Source organism: Rutidosis leptorrhynchoides, chromosome 10 (assembly GCF_046630445.1).
Source record: "Rutidosis leptorrhynchoides isolate AG116_Rl617_1_P2 chromosome 10, CSIRO_AGI_Rlap_v1, whole genome shotgun sequence".
NCBI lineage: Eukaryota > Viridiplantae > Streptophyta > Magnoliopsida > Asterales > Asteraceae > Rutidosis > Rutidosis leptorrhynchoides.
The window spans coordinates 338,421,738-338,437,270 of NC_092342.1; the positions used below are offsets into that span (position 1 = coordinate 338,421,738).

Sequence of the window (15,533 nt, forward strand, 5' to 3'; positions counted from 1 at the left end):
TCACTTTTGGATTTTGAATAGAAAAGACAAGATCGCTAAAGATTTTGGAGATTGGAGATCAAACCCGAGATCATTGTGTCCCTTGTAATTGTTTTGGGGTTTTCTATATTCCAGTGTTTCATTTTTGGTGCTTTGCTCTAGTTCGCAACTTGCGGGCTGATGTTGTATTTTTTGGCGTTTGCCTTTGGAATGGTAGATTTCTTTTAGCTTTTCAAAAATAAATAAATAAATAGATTCTTTTTTTTTCCTTTCAACTCAAGAATACATATAAATAATTTATTTTATACTCCTTTCCTTTCCACTATTATTCTCTATTTCTCGTTCCGCTAAAAAAAAAAAAAAACTCTAGAACACAGTATAAGAGTTCTTACTTCTTAGGACTATGACTAAACTTACTATAGAGAATTACGTAGTAAGTTAATTGCTTATACAGTTATATATGGTTAATATTCCCCTCCAATTAATTAGTGAAAAATAATCAATAAATTATGTATACTAAAGTAAATGATTGGCACTTATTCATAATGAAACTATGATGCTTCATATATGTGTGGGGTCTAATTCAAGGACTCGCATATTAAATTAAGCATATACGGAGTACTATGTAAATGATCATTAGTAGGTAGCAGAGTTTCTATATATACAATGCTAACTACTAGGGAGTATTTTTTTTATAATGTGTTGTTTTCATGTGTGATTTGTGCATCTATAAGAGTATCTTCAACTTTTGTTAGATCCATAAATAAATAAGGAATTTGGAAATAACATGATAAGTGAGACAAAGAAGCAAAATAAGCTTATTTTGATGAATGAATGACATAATAAGCCTAAGGTGGATATAGAGGAAACTCTTTTTGGGGACAACTTACTTTAGAATTCTAATGAATTGATGTAGGTGACCCTTTAAAGTTAAGAACAACCCTGTTTTTATTTTGTAACTACTATTTGTCTTGTCAGAAAAAGAGAAAAATAAATATATGTGCACATTTCATTGAAGCCACCCGAAAGTCATTTAATATTAAGTTGAACTAAGTTACAAAGCTAATTAAAGAACCAACAAATAGAGTGTACAACACTTGAATCCCTGCCTGCTGGTCAGCAACTTGATATTGGTCCCCTTATCATCTACAGTATCTTTTGTTTGAGTATATAACTAAAAGCTGAAATAACACATTAATCTCATACACATTCACAAACTAAGTATTTACACATACGTTTGCAAAAAGCTGCAGCCTTTTACAACTTCAGTTTACTTCACAAATTATGAAGCTCCATCTGTTTTTCAACATTTTGGTGTTGACAAGTCTCCTAGATTTTAAAACTCAAGGTATTTTCACTCCACCAAAATGTCATTTTGCTGTAAATGGATCCAATTCTTTTGTTATCAGTTTAATGGATGGTGATTAAAATTTTAACATAAAAACAATTTTATATTATGAAGGTATAAGGCTCATTAAAACTAGTTCATTGGAAAAAAGCAGTCAAGATGATCACTTGCTAACAAAGGCTGCTGAAATTTCATCAGGTACCACAACATAAAAATTTAAGGGAAATTATTTATAAATTATTTTCAGAATCCTTACATTTGTTGCATCATATTAAAATTTAGTTACCTAGTCCTGCATTTTTCTCAAATTCTGATTCATTGTTTTGCAGGAATTACAAGAAAGCTTATGACAAAAGTTACTTCATCTAGTTCTAGTACTACCACCACCATTTCAAAGGTTAGTTTTATCATTAATTATATATATTATATCTATTCGAACTAGTCATTATTTAGTAGCAAAAGTTAAATAGTTGAAAAGAGATAAATGAAACACAACGTTTTGTTCATGTTATTAACTTTATTGAGCTTAATTTCATGTACAGAATCTGAAGAAAGATGAAAACAAACATGACTCAAAACCAGAAGTCAAAACTACCCATTCGAGTTTTTCATCGGAGAATTCAAAACTTAAGAAGAATGAGTTCATTAGCGAGCAGTACGATCAGGATGTTATAGACATTGCTGAGATGGATTATACTCCTGCTAGGAAAAAATCCCCGATACACAACTAAAATTGAAACAAAAATCAGACATATATCTATTCAAATTATAAAGATTATATATCAAATTTTGCACATAAAAATGGAATGTTGTTTTTAGAGTTAAGAATGTTGTTTTTGACTTTTTGTACATAGAATTACAGTTTGGATTGAAAATTTGTTAATAGTATTTTATGATGTTAGTAATCACAATCCCATAGTACCCTTAGCTTGCAGGGATTTTGTAATAGTAGTACATATATAGTGTAGTAAATATATGTTTAATTATACTACTGCTTAATTGCATTTTTGTTAGTAGTAAATGATGATCTTATGGAAATTTTTCTTATGTATCAACGTTTGATAATTGTATCTTGTTTTCAATCAGTGTATTAGTGCTGACTTAAGCCTGAATGCCTTATGCCCGCCGCTAACAAACCGAGTCGAATTGACTATCGGGAAATTAAGGCTCGGCTCGTTTAATAATTATTCGGCTCGAGTTCCATTAAACATTCAAAGATTTGTTCGAGGTTCGAACTTGATAATTTAATTATTGTTCGAGTTTGGGTCATTGCTCGTTTAGATTTGAAAGAATCTTAGTTTGAAACTAGTTATTACTCTTAAATTAATCATTTAGAAGCACGAGTTCATAAACTCTTTTATTTTAGATAAATTTTTAGTTATTCAAAACCACGGGGGTGGAGATGTAATGGTTGGAGGGCTCATCTTTTCATAGTGGAGGTTTTGAGTTCGATTCTAGGCAGTTGTAGTAAATTTTTTTGATTATTTTGTTAGTACTGTATATATTTAGAAGTTTAAAAACAAAAGCATTACAATACCAGATAGTTCGACTCAAATAACCATGTAGATTGTTTGACTTGTTTAATTTGAGAGAAATTTTTTTTTTGATTATTTTGTTAGTACCGTATATATTTAGAAGTTTAAAAACAAAAGCATTACAATACCACATAGTTCGACTCAAATAACCATGTAGATTGTTTGACTTGTTTAATATGAGAGAAATAAACGAGTTTTCAATCGAGTCGAGCCTGTTAGGATTTAGGACCCAAACAAGACAAGTGATTTAAACTAATCACCAACTCACGAACGATAAACAAATAATTAAAGCAAAACGATAAATAAAAGCATAAAATGACATGGGATTGAACGTGGTTATATCCCAACTCCAAAACACGGAGAAGGGTTTATTCCACGGGCGCAAACCAGAGATTTTTCTTTATTAATTTCGTGCACACATGTTAGGGTTACAATATGGTGTTTATATAGGCAATATCTAAACAAGGAAACAACTTAAAGAGCAAGAAAACACGTTTTTCCTCGTCAGGCTCCCGGATAGGCTTAAGTCGCGTCGTGGCTGGAGGAGCCGCGTCGTGGCTTAAAGCATGATTTCGAAACTAACAACATTGCAACCTTCGAACCTCAATCCAAGTGTTGAGCCATGACGCGCCTTAATGAGCCACGACGCGCCTTAACACTAAAACGCACTTTTCTTCTTGTTTTGATATCCTTCACACATCCAACAGAGCCGAATATTAAAGTTTTAAAGCTCGGCTTAATTAACTAATTGAACAATTATTTATGTTCGAATTCAACTCGGGTTTGAAAAATATGATGCTCGAATTCAAAATAAACGAGCTCGAGTTTCGAGTAGCTCGTTAAATGCTCGATTTATTAAGAGACCTAGCCCTAATTCATCCACACAATTATGCATCAAATCATGTTTTATTTTTTTTCGAAAGGCAAGATAATATTAAATATAAAAATACTAGCAAGAAGCTAGAAATACAAAGCGGAAAGAAAAATACAACAATTATTAAGGCCTGAAGCTACTCACTACATGACCTCTCGACAAACAACTTGACACACACACCGACTAGAGAAAAACTCACGGAACCATAAAACTATAAAACCGAAATCCTTGCTAGAATTAACCAACGAACAGAACTCGAAATTTAGCGACCCTCGCTGATGACCTTAAAAGCGATACCATCTGCGATCACGATCACAAGACCCTATGTATCCGACTCCGAGCAAGAGCATAATCGCAGAATTGTAAGGTATAGGATGGAGTATATTGTAGGATGATGAGAATCTTTAAGAGTTGGTCCCTAGGTAGCTAGCTATATAGTTCGCTCGCACTATACCATGGACCATTACGTACGTACACAACGTTATATCGTATTCAATCATATATACGTACAAATCATTATTAATTGTGTATATTTAGTAGGCACCGTGTCTATAAGCCAAGATCGAGAATGTACAAAACAATTTAAGATTACAACTTTAAATTGTACATTGTGTCGGATTCATAAATATTTTTAGATGGGGTAAAACTGTTGATAAAAAAGTATGAATTATAAAAATTCACATTATTTATACCAAAAGTCACCTAAAAATATATATAAAAAAAATAAGTGATCACGGACGAATGACCCAACTGTCCTATGAGAATCCGCCATTAGACATACATCATGGCAAGGAATTCCTACTATTTTCTTGTTCTTAACGTTAATATTAATATTAATATTAATATTAATATTGATATTATTAATTACTATAAGACATGCTTCTAGTTCATGGTTCGGAGTTGCAATGAATCTGTTTGTACGTCCTGGGTGTTATAGGTGTTTAGTTATTCAGTTCTTGTGCTTTATATTGATGTGTGAATTGTTAGTTCAGTTTGTTATAGTCGTGTTCAGTTTGTTTGGTTTTGTTTGTTTGTAATTATTTTAATTTTATTTATTTATTTATTTTTTTTTTTTTTGAAAGGCAAGAATTTCATATAAATGGTAAAACAAGAGTACAAGTAGAATGGGAGCTTAAGTGCCTAAGGCTCCCGATACAACTTACTACATTCGACACAAGTTTGCAAAGGAAGCAAACTTACTAGAGAAATAACTACATTTTGAGGTAAACACTAGGATTATTTAACCAAGATAGCCACTCAATTTTATTCTTTTTCGATCTTTGTGAAATCCACTCGAACGATTTAAGTTGGATTTCGTTTAAGGCAACCGGAACGTTCCATGTTTTTCCCCGAAAGATCTTGTTATTCCGATTCTTCCAAATGTAGTAACCATATACCCATTCCACCGCTTGCCAAACATTTTTCCCGAAGCACGACGTTTGAGATGTTGTGTTACCACGAAGAATTTCGTTCACACTTAAGTTGTTGAAAGTCCCTAGACCCCACTAAGAGAAAACGCGGTTCCAAATCTCCATAGCATGTTTGCAAAAAATTAACGAGTGTTCTAGGGATTCCACATCATCGTCGCAAAGTGAACATCTAGTCGTATGTAAGTCAATTCCTCTCTTATCAAGTTCCGTCGCTACCGGAAGTCTTTTCTTGAAAACCCGCCACGTGAAAATTTCTAGTTTTTTTGGCACGAGGTTGTTTCTTGCAGTTTCCTCGATCCCTGAACCAATTTGAAGCGTATATTTATCTATTAAGCCTGCAAGCCGCCTGACTGTGAAACGGTTGTCGTGTGCCAAAGTCCACGACCACGAATCTGTTTGGAAATCCCCGAACTGAAAGCCCTACAGCAGCTCCATCAGACCCTGTAATTCAGTCATGGTTCTACTGTTGGCTCTCGACTCCAATCCCATGTTGCAAGTATACCCGAATCGACCTTTTTAACCCGATCTTTTATAACCGCATCTTTGGTGTTTTCTAATCTAAACAATCATGGAAAGGAGGTGGACAGTTTGTCATTCTCTATCCAATGATCGTTCCAAAAAGAAGCCATAGAATTTTTACCAACAACATGCACAAAAGAGGACTTGAAAGCAATCCCGAGGTTTTCCAAAGAGCTTCCTGCCAAAACAATGTTAGACCAAGTGCTTGTCGAAGATGAGTGACGAACATCACTTATCATCTCCAAACCCCCACACGAACCATAAATGCTACGAATAATTTTCACCCAAAGTGCGTTGGTTTCGGTTTTAAACCTCCACCACCACTTTCCCAAAAGAGCAATATTTTTACTTTTTAAAGACCCGATATTTAACCCCCCGTCCCCATAAGAAGCAATGACATTATCCTATTTGACCCAAGCAATTTTTGAGTCCGAACCCCCGCCCAAAAAAAAAGAACGTCTCACACTCTCAAGAACTTTTAGCACACACGGCGGGGCACGAAAGATCAAGAAGTAATACAATGGGAGACTCCTGAGAACCGATTTAACAAGTACTAATCTTCCACCGCATGACATCGTTTTCATTTTCCAATTCTCAAGCCTATTTTTGAATTTCTCAATGACCGGATCCCAATCTTTTAGATTTTTCATTTTCGACCCGATTGGTAAACCAAGATATGTGAAAGGAAATTTACCGACTTGGCAATCCACATGTGTAGCAATCGAATTCACATTGTCAAAATTAACCCCTATTCCATAAAGACAACTTTTATAGAAATTAACCTTTAATCCGGATGCAAGCTCGAAGCATTTGAGAAGATTTTGCAAACTGAGAATATTAGCTCGATTCCATTCCCCTATGAAGATTGTGTCGTCCGCATATTGCAAGTACGAAATAAGAATTTTGTCATTACCCACTTCAACCCCTTTGAAAAGTCCACGATCAATGGTGGCTTTGGTTAGGATATTTAAACCCTCGGATCACCTTGACGAACTCCTCTACTCAAAGAGAATTCATTCGTGGGAGACCCGTTAACAAGGATAGAGATAGAGGCCAAGCTAAGACAAGCGTATATCCATTTTCTCCATTTCTCCGCGAATCCCATACACTTCATATCTTCCATGAGAAATTCCCAATTTAGGCAATCGAAAGCCTTTTCAAAATCAACCTTAAAAAGAAGACCTTTTTGCTTATTGCACTTAAGATAATGTAACGTCCTCCCAATAGGGCCTGGGCGAAATGTGACTTAATATCAAAATATACCAACATATTATAATAACGAGAACAATACTAAATGAGAAAGTTAAACTTTATGGAGTACGCAGCGGAAAATGAAATGTCGTTACAAAGGAGTAAAGTAAATGTTTAAATGCAATAGTAATAAATGCGATAATCTCTTGATCCTATGTCCAAGTAGCATCACATAAGCAGTAGATAAGTAAGCTTGAATCAAACAGCACCTGAGACAAAACATGCTAAAGTGTCAACCAAAAGGTTGAGTAAAGTTCATAGGTTTAACAAAAGTTTGACCGTTGTTTTAGACCACAAGATTTAGTTTATAAAGTTGATCTCCCGCAGGATCAAAAAGTTATGCCAAAGCGTGATATTTATACTAAACGTTCAAGTTTGCCCCATGACAAGTTGTGTCTGTCCTTGTCGGTTTAATTTCATTATCAAGTAATACAAAGACTTAGTCAAATGTATCGGGGACGTTACTCCCGATAGGCCTACCCCCAATAATTAAGCATGCAGCAGCAATTAAAAATATCACTGTAGGGACTTAGTCGGACATAGCCGGGTATAGCATAGTTTAACAGTTTGGTACTTGTGTCTAAATTGTAAAAAAAAAAGTAAAAACAACATGTGTCTCACCCCAAGTAAAGTAATTAAGTTTGCTAGCAATAAAGAGGAGCTATGAATTCACCTTAGTAAGTAGAGAGAGAGTTATTCCTCAGAAATAAAGAGTTGAACGAGTGAGCAGGAAAGTCAACCTATTGACATTTAAGAGTAGTTAAGTGTTTTGCCCATGTTTAAGTTTAAGTATGTGTTTAAGTATAGTTTGTTTTACTAAGTTTCTATTCCTAGTAAGTTACTATTTTTATAAAGTTTTCATTTTTAGAAAGTTTCTTATTTTACTAAGTTTCTATGACTAGAGAGTTTCTACTTTTATCAGTGTTTTCCATTTTAGGATACTTGCCGTATTAGATAAGCTTCCAATCACCCCTTTCCCTTCGAATGGCTAATTTAGATCTAGGGGCTTGAGCCATAGGACCCTTTAAATCGGAAATCCAAACCCTCTGCCTAGAATCTCATAGAAACCATTCGTCAAGAAAGTTCGAAGATCTATACATCTCTAATACATATCACAAAATGTTTTTATGTTACAATATAAGTAGTAGGTTATAGGTGCTAGTAATAGTAATAGTGTATACATGTTAATTATTTTATTTTTAATTGCATATAATTTATAACATTATTTACATGTTTTGGTAAAAATACTAACCGAAGTAAAAAGTAAAAAGTAAAAAGTAAAATGTAAAAAGTAAAAAGTAAAAAGTAAAAAAAAAATAAAAAGTAAGAAAAGAATACTTACTAGTAGTAATTCTTCAAAGAGAGAATGAGAGAAATTTTGGTGTGAGTTTGAATGAGAAATGAAGGGTATTTATACTTGAAAAAATTAGGTAAAAAGAATAAAATAATTAAAAGAAAAAGAAATATTTTAATTCTTAATGGGATTTTAAAATTAAAAAGTATTAAATGTTAGGTCATGGGATAATGCACAAAATAAAATAATAAAAGTAGTTTTTCCATTACAATTTTTAATTAAAAAGTAATTTATTTATTTATTTATTTAATTTTTTTTTTCATTTATTTTAAGGATTTTTTTTATATAAATAAACAAATTGATTTAATGCTTTTCCAAGAATATTTGTCAATAATATTTTATTTTATTTTATTTTTATTTTTTTATTTAATTAATAAATACAAATTTTGCATAAAAATAATAAATAATTCGGTATTTTGTATTTTTAATAATAATTATGATTTTAATTATTAAACTATAGTTTTAGTAAGTTTGTAAATATTATTACATTTATATATAATTGGATTTATTATATAGTTAAATATATAATACATTAACTAAATAATAAAAGTGATACAAAGTTTATATACTTAGTTAAATTATGTCAAATTATATAAATTAATAATATATTATTTATTTAAGCGTACATTGTTGACTAAAAATTACTATTCGGTCAATATTTAATTATATATAACAACCCTTAGTACATATAGTCAGACATACAACCCTAGGGTTAATTCAGTAATTTAGAAGTCGAAAAGTGAGGGTTGTTACAGTACCTCCCCGTTAATAAAAACTTCGTCCGGAAGTTTTAGGTAGACTTCTCGGATGCATCAGCGGTTGAGAAGAGATGGGGATATTTCTGTTTCATTTGGTCTTCACGTTCCCAGGTATACTCGGGGCCACGTCGTGAATTCCAACGGATCTTAACAATAGGTATGGTGCTTTGTTTTAAGCGTTTAGCAGATCGGTCCATGACTTCTACGGGTTCCTCTATGAAGTGCATTTTATCATCAATGCGAATGTCATCTAAAAGAATAACGAGAGTGTAATCAGCGAGACACTTTTTAAGATTCGAGACATGAAATACGTCGTGTACGCTGCTAAGTTCAGCAGGTAATTCTAATCAATAAGCCACGGGTCCGATCCTTTCAGTAATCTTGAAGGGTCCAACAAAACGCGGACTTAGTTTGCTTCGTTTACCAAAACGAACGACGCCTTTCCAAGGGGATACGTTCAACATGACTTTGTCACCAACTTAGAATTCCAAATCTTTCCGACCTTTATTAGCATAGCTCTTTTGTCGGCTGCGGGCAGTTTCTATTCATTTCTTAATCTAAACTATCTTTTCGGTTGTCTCGTGTATGATTTCAGGACCAGTTAACTGTCTGTCCTCTAATTCATCCCAGCACATTGTGGATCTACATTTTCGTCCGTATAAGGCCTCAAAAGGTGCAGCCTTAATACTTGAGTGGTAACTATTATTGTAAGAGAATTCAACCAAAGGCAAATGTCTATCCCAGCCTTTGCCGAAGTCGATAACACAAGCGCGAAGCATATCTTCCAATGTTTGAATGGTTCGTTCACTTTGACCATCGGTTTGCGGATGATAAGCAGTACTCATGTCGAGTTGAGTTCCAAGAGCAGTTTGTAAGGATTTCCAGAATCTGGAAGTGAATCTACTGTCGCGATCGGATATGATTGATATAGGAACACCATGACGAGAGACAATTTCTTTGATATACAGTTGTGACAATCTCTCCATCTTGTCGGTCTCCTTGATCGGTAAGAAATGAGCAGATTTAGTAAGACGATCTACTATGACCCATATAGTATCATTTCCACTAGAAGTCTTGGGCAATTTAGTAATAAAGTCCATAGCGATACATTCCCACTTCCACTGCGGAATATCGGGTTGTGTCAACAGACCAGAAGGATTTTGATGTCAGCATTGACTTTCAAACAAGTGAGACACTTACTAACATAAGTAGCAATGTCGGCTTTCATATTAGGCCACCAGTAGAATTCCTTCACATCGTGGTACATCTTACTGGAACCCGGATGAATAGAATACCTAGTCTTATGCGCTTCATCCAAGACTAGTTCACGGAGATTACCGAAGCGAGGAACCCAAATTCTGTTGCCAAAGTACCGTGTACCATTAGCTTTCACTTGAAGTTGGTTCTCGAAACCGATAGGTCCTTCACCTTCGATAAGTGTTGGTTTAATAGCTTCCAGTTGAGCTTCGCAGATTCGTGATATAAGATTTGATTTGATTTTCAGGTTTAAGGCACGAACACGTTTAACATCGTCTTTTCGACTGAGGGCATCGGCAACTACGTTTGCCTTGCCAGGATGATATTCCATCTTACAGTCATAATCGTTTAATAACTCGAGCCATCGGCTTTGCCTCATATTCAGTTGTTTTTGATCAAAGATGTGTCGAAGACTTTTATGGTCAGTGTACACCGTAAACTGGGTACCATATAGATAATGTCTCCATATCTTTAATGCAAATACCACGGCACCTAACTCAAGGTCGTGTGTGGTATAGTTCTCCTCGTGTTTCTTCAACTGTATAGATACGTAGGCAATAACCTTTTCACGTTGCATTAAAACACAACCAAAGCCTTGCTTTGAGGCATCGCAGTAAACAACAAAATCGTCAGTACCTTCCGGTAAAGATAGAATCGGGGCTGTGGTCAACTTCTCTTTCAGAATCTTGAAAGCAGATTCCTGTTCTTCGGACCACTCAAACTTCTTCCCTTTTTGAGTTAGCTTCGTAAGAGGTTTGGCAAAAAGGGAAAAATCCTTTATGAATCTCCGATAATAACCGGAAAGTCCCAAAAATTGACGAATATTCTTCGCAGTCTTTGGTATCTCCGAGTTCTGGATAGCGGTAATCTTAGCTGGATCGACATGTATTCCATTACTATCAACAACGTGTCCTAGGAATTGTACAGTTTTGAGCCAAAACTCACACTTAGAAAACTTAGCGTAGAGTTGTTCCTTTCGTAAGAGTTCAAGAATCACGCGCAGATGTTGCTCATGTTCCTTCTCACTCTTGGAGTAGATCAAAATGTCATCAATGAAAACAATGACGAATTTATCGAGATAAGGTTTGCAGACACGGTTCATGAGATCCAAGAAAATGGCAGGAGCATTGGTCAAACCAAAAGGCATGACACAGAATTCATAGTGCCCATAACGAGTGCGAAAAGCAGTCTTAGGAATATCAGATTCCTTGACTCTAAGTTGGTGATATCTGGACCTCAAATCAATCTTTGAATAAACAATTGACCCTTGAAGTTGATCGAATAGATCATCAATACGTGGCAACGGATAACGGTTCTTAATAGTAAGCTTGTTAAGTTCGCGGTAATCAATGCACATCCTTAACGTACCATCCTTCTTTTTAACAAATAGAATAGGAGCTCCCCATGGGGACGAGCTTGGACGAATGAAACCTTTATCCAATAGTTCTTGGAGCTGGTTAGAAAGTTCCTTCATTTCGGAAGGTGCTAAACGGTATGGTGCTTTAGTAATAGGAGCAGCTCCGGGAGCTAAATCAATTTGAAATTCAACTTGTCGAGGAGGTGGAAGACCAGGAAGATCTTCGGGAAATACATCGGGAAAGTCTTTAACCACTGGTACATCTTCAATACACTTCTCTTTCTATTCGATCATCTTAACGTGGGCTAGAATAGCTGGATAACCTTTCATAAGGTGTTTGCGGGTTTTAATACAGGAGATAATATTGAGATTGGAACCCCTCTTTTCACCTTGGATGATAAGAGTCTTTCCATTTCCCAATGGAACATGAATGGTTTTATCGTAACACATGATGGCAGGTCTCAATGGACGTAACCAGTCCATTCCAACTACGACGTCAAAACTTTCGAGCTCGACCGGCAAAAGGTCTATCTTAAATTCTTTATCGGCTAAGATTAGGTTGCAGTTTTTATAGATTTTATCGACTTGCATGACCTTTCCATTGGCTACTTCTACTAATCTTTTAGTTTCTAAGGGTTGAGGCTTTTCAGCAAATAGGGTACAAAAATCACTAGACACGTAACTTCTGTCGGCACCGGTATCGAATAAAATAGTTGCATAGAAATTGTTGACAAGATACGTACCCGTGATAACTTCATCTTCATCTCGGGCTTCAGCAGCAGTAATAACAAACGCACGACCCTTCGCAGCAGTAGCATTAGCTCCAGTAGCGGGATTATATTTCTTCTTAGGACAATTCGGACTAATGTGTCCCTTCTCTCCACAAGTATAGCATGTAGGAGGAGCTTTGGCCAGAACAATAGCCTTATCCTTCGGAGGAGTCTTACACGTCTTAGCAACGTATCCCACTTTCTTACACAACGCACAAACCGCAGTACACTTCCCCGGGTGATGCCTCTCACAACGAATACAGAAAGGATAAGTACCCTTATAATTCGACCTTGTACCATCCGCAGGCTTCTTATTATCATTCTGAGCCGAACCTTGAGATGGCTCAAACTTCCTCTTACCATCATTACCCTTGGTTTCAACTTGCTTATTGGTTGACGCCCTTCTTCTCTTGGCCAACATGAGATTTTGTGCCATGAGAATCACAGCATCCAAAGTAACCTTCTCAGCAGCAATAGCATTCCCTTGAACATCCTCGGGAAGACCTTCAATATACCGCTCAATTCTTCTAGCTTCAGTAGGAAACATTTCAGGATATAGAGTAGAAAGCTCCAGATAACGATTGGTATAGTTCTCAATGTCAGTACCCTTGACCATGAGTTCCCAGAACTCAGCTTCAAGTTTCTGAACTTGACTTCGAGGACAGAATTTGTTGACCATCATGCTTTTGAGTTCATCCCATGTAATTGCATTAGCATTATCAATTCCTACGGACTTGGCATGAGCAGTTCACCAAGTTAAAGCATTGCCACCCAATGAGCTAGTGGCATACTTTACTTGATCGTTATCACCACAGTTGCAAATACGGAAAATAGATTCCATCTTCTCGAACCAACGGACTAGTTCGACAGCTTCTTCAGTCCCCTTAAATGCAGGAGGATGACAGTTTGAAAAATCCTTGTAGGAATAAGGTTTCGGTTGTGGATTAGCATGGTTAGCTTGGGCGTTGCCTTGGGCGGCAGCGAGTAACTGTTAGAATTGCTCAGTAGTTAACACAACGTTGTTAACGGTAGGTGCAGCTGAACGAACCATGATGTCACTACATAAAAGTGAACATAAGTCAGATAAGTTAACAAATTTGAGCAATTACAAGTAGGAATAAGATAAAGTATTAATATCACATGATATAAATAAAACACTTTATTTTATTAAGGAACTAGGCATTAAATAAGCCTTTTAATATATGATTCGAAAATAGAAATAGTTTTAAGGCATAGCCTTTACATAGATGGAAAATAGAAAGATAACTAAAGAATATTAAGATTCATATTCCTTCTTCTCGTCCTCAACCTTCTTTATAAACTTCTCAACTTTCTCATTCTTCGCCTTTTTTTCTCATGCAGGAACTCGAGATTATCATAAAGGTTAAAAACTTCATTATTGATTACATGGTACTTGTGGTCCCTTATAGAAAGTTAATTATTCACGCTGTTTTCCTCCATCTTCAATCTAAGGTCAACATCTTCTCTTAGGTAGGAGAGAGATTGCTTCCCCCATCGGGTATTTCTATCACCTTCATACTTCACCAACTTTATCTCTTTCTTTAGTTCAGTATTTTCCTCCATGAGCTTCTTGATCGCTAGGTCTTTTTCCTTCATTTGAAAATCGATCCTTGCAATATGGCGAATTAGGTCATCGGTAGTTTTTCGCAGATTCATGAGCTCGTACTTGGCATCAACTTCATCGTAGAAAAGAGATCGGGATCTTTTCTTTGACGGCCCAGTTTCTTCAAGACATTTCCTCTTGTCTTTATTCCTCGGGGTTGGATAGTATTCAGGAGACCCATGTAACTTTAGAGTAGTATTTGGGCTATAATTTGGTGAGGGAGGACCACCAAAGCCATAAGGTGGACTTTGGACTGGTCTTTCTGTGGAAGACCTTTCAGTATCTTTTTCGATTGGCTTGAAAAGATTCATTTTGGTCGTTTGATGATAATTAGACATCCTAACATTAGGAAGGATATTTTGATTAGAATCTTTAAGTCAAGTTTATTAAAGCATAATCGTTAAGATTATGGGGCAATCCTAAGTGCTTTAATTCTAAGGCAGGAAAGGTTATAGTTTCCTAGATTGCTAAGGCACCCTAGCTAACAAGTAAGGCACACATAAAAATGCAATCCTGATTCTCTATAACAGCCTGGTTATACTCTGATACCAATCTGTAACGTCCTCCCAATAGGGCCTGGGCGAAATGTGACTTAATATCAAAATATACCAACATATTATAATAACGAGAACAATACTAAATGAGAAAGTTAAACTTTATGGAGTACGCAGCGGAAAATGAAATGTCGTTACAAAGGAGTAAAGTAAATGTTTAAATGCAATAGTAATAAATGCGATAATCTCTTGATCCTATGTCCAAGTAGCATCACATAAGCAGTAGATAAGTAAGCTTGAATCAAACAGCACCTGAGACAAAACATGCTAAAGTGTCAACCAAAAGGTTAAGTGAAGTTCATAGGTTTAACAAAAGTTTGACCGTTGTTTTAGACCACAAGATTTAGTTTGTAAAGTTGATCTCTCGCAGGATCAAAAAGTTATGCCAAAGCGTGATATTTAGACTAAACGTTCAAGTTTTCCCCATGACAAGTTGTGTCTGTCCTTGTCGGTTTAATTTCATTATCAAGTAATACAAAGACTTAGTCAAATGTATCGGGGACGTTACTCCCGATAGGCCTACCCCCAATAATTAAGCATGCAGCAGTAATTAAAAATATCACTGTAGGTACTTAGTCGAACATAGCCGGGTATAGCATAGTTTAACAATTTGGTACTTGTGTCTAAATTGTAAAAAAAAAAGTAAAAACAACATGTGTCTCACCCCAAGTAAAGTAAGTAAGTTTACTAGCAATAAAGAGGGGCTATGAATTCACCTTAATAAGTAGAGAGAGAGTTATTCCTCGGAAATAAAGAGTTGAACGAGTGAGTAGGAAAGTCAACCTATTGACATTTAAGAGTAGTTAAGTGTTTTGCTCATGTTTAAGTTTAAGTATGTGTTTAAGTATAGTTTGTTTTACTAAGTTTCTATTCCTAGTAAGTTACTATTTTTATAAAATTTCCATTTTTAGAAAGTTTCTTAT

General features: G+C 35.4%; 1 protein-coding gene across 1 annotated transcript; it reads left to right on the top strand.

The window, feature by feature from the left end:
- The first annotated feature begins 1,170 nt into the window (after window positions 1-1,170).
- On the top strand, window positions 1,171-2,717 carry LOC139873544 (uncharacterized). Its single transcript, XM_071861467.1, has 4 exons — window positions 1,171-1,327; window positions 1,442-1,525; window positions 1,657-1,724; window positions 1,870-2,717. The coding sequence occupies exons 1-4, from the start codon at window positions 1,264-1,266 to the stop codon at window positions 2,056-2,058; spliced, it is 405 nt and encodes a 134-aa protein (XP_071717568.1). The 5' UTR covers window positions 1,171-1,263; the 3' UTR covers window positions 2,059-2,717.
- Window positions 2,718-15,533: the final 12,816 nt, after the last annotated feature.

What these genes read in the sequence shown, in the direction of transcription:
- LOC139873544 (XM_071861467.1), top strand. Translation starts at nt 1,264, where the DNA reads ATGAAGCTCCATCTGTTTTTCAACATTTTGGTGTTGACAAGTCTCCTA. An exon ending in CCTAGATTTTAAAACTCAAG is followed by an intron (nt 1,328 to 1,441) that starts GTATTTTCACTC and finishes TATATTATGAAG; the next exon opens with GTATAAGGCTCATTAAAACT. An exon ending in GGCTGCTGAAATTTCATCAG is followed by an intron (nt 1,526 to 1,656) that starts GTACCACAACAT and finishes ATTGTTTTGCAG; the next exon opens with GAATTACAAGAAAGCTTATG.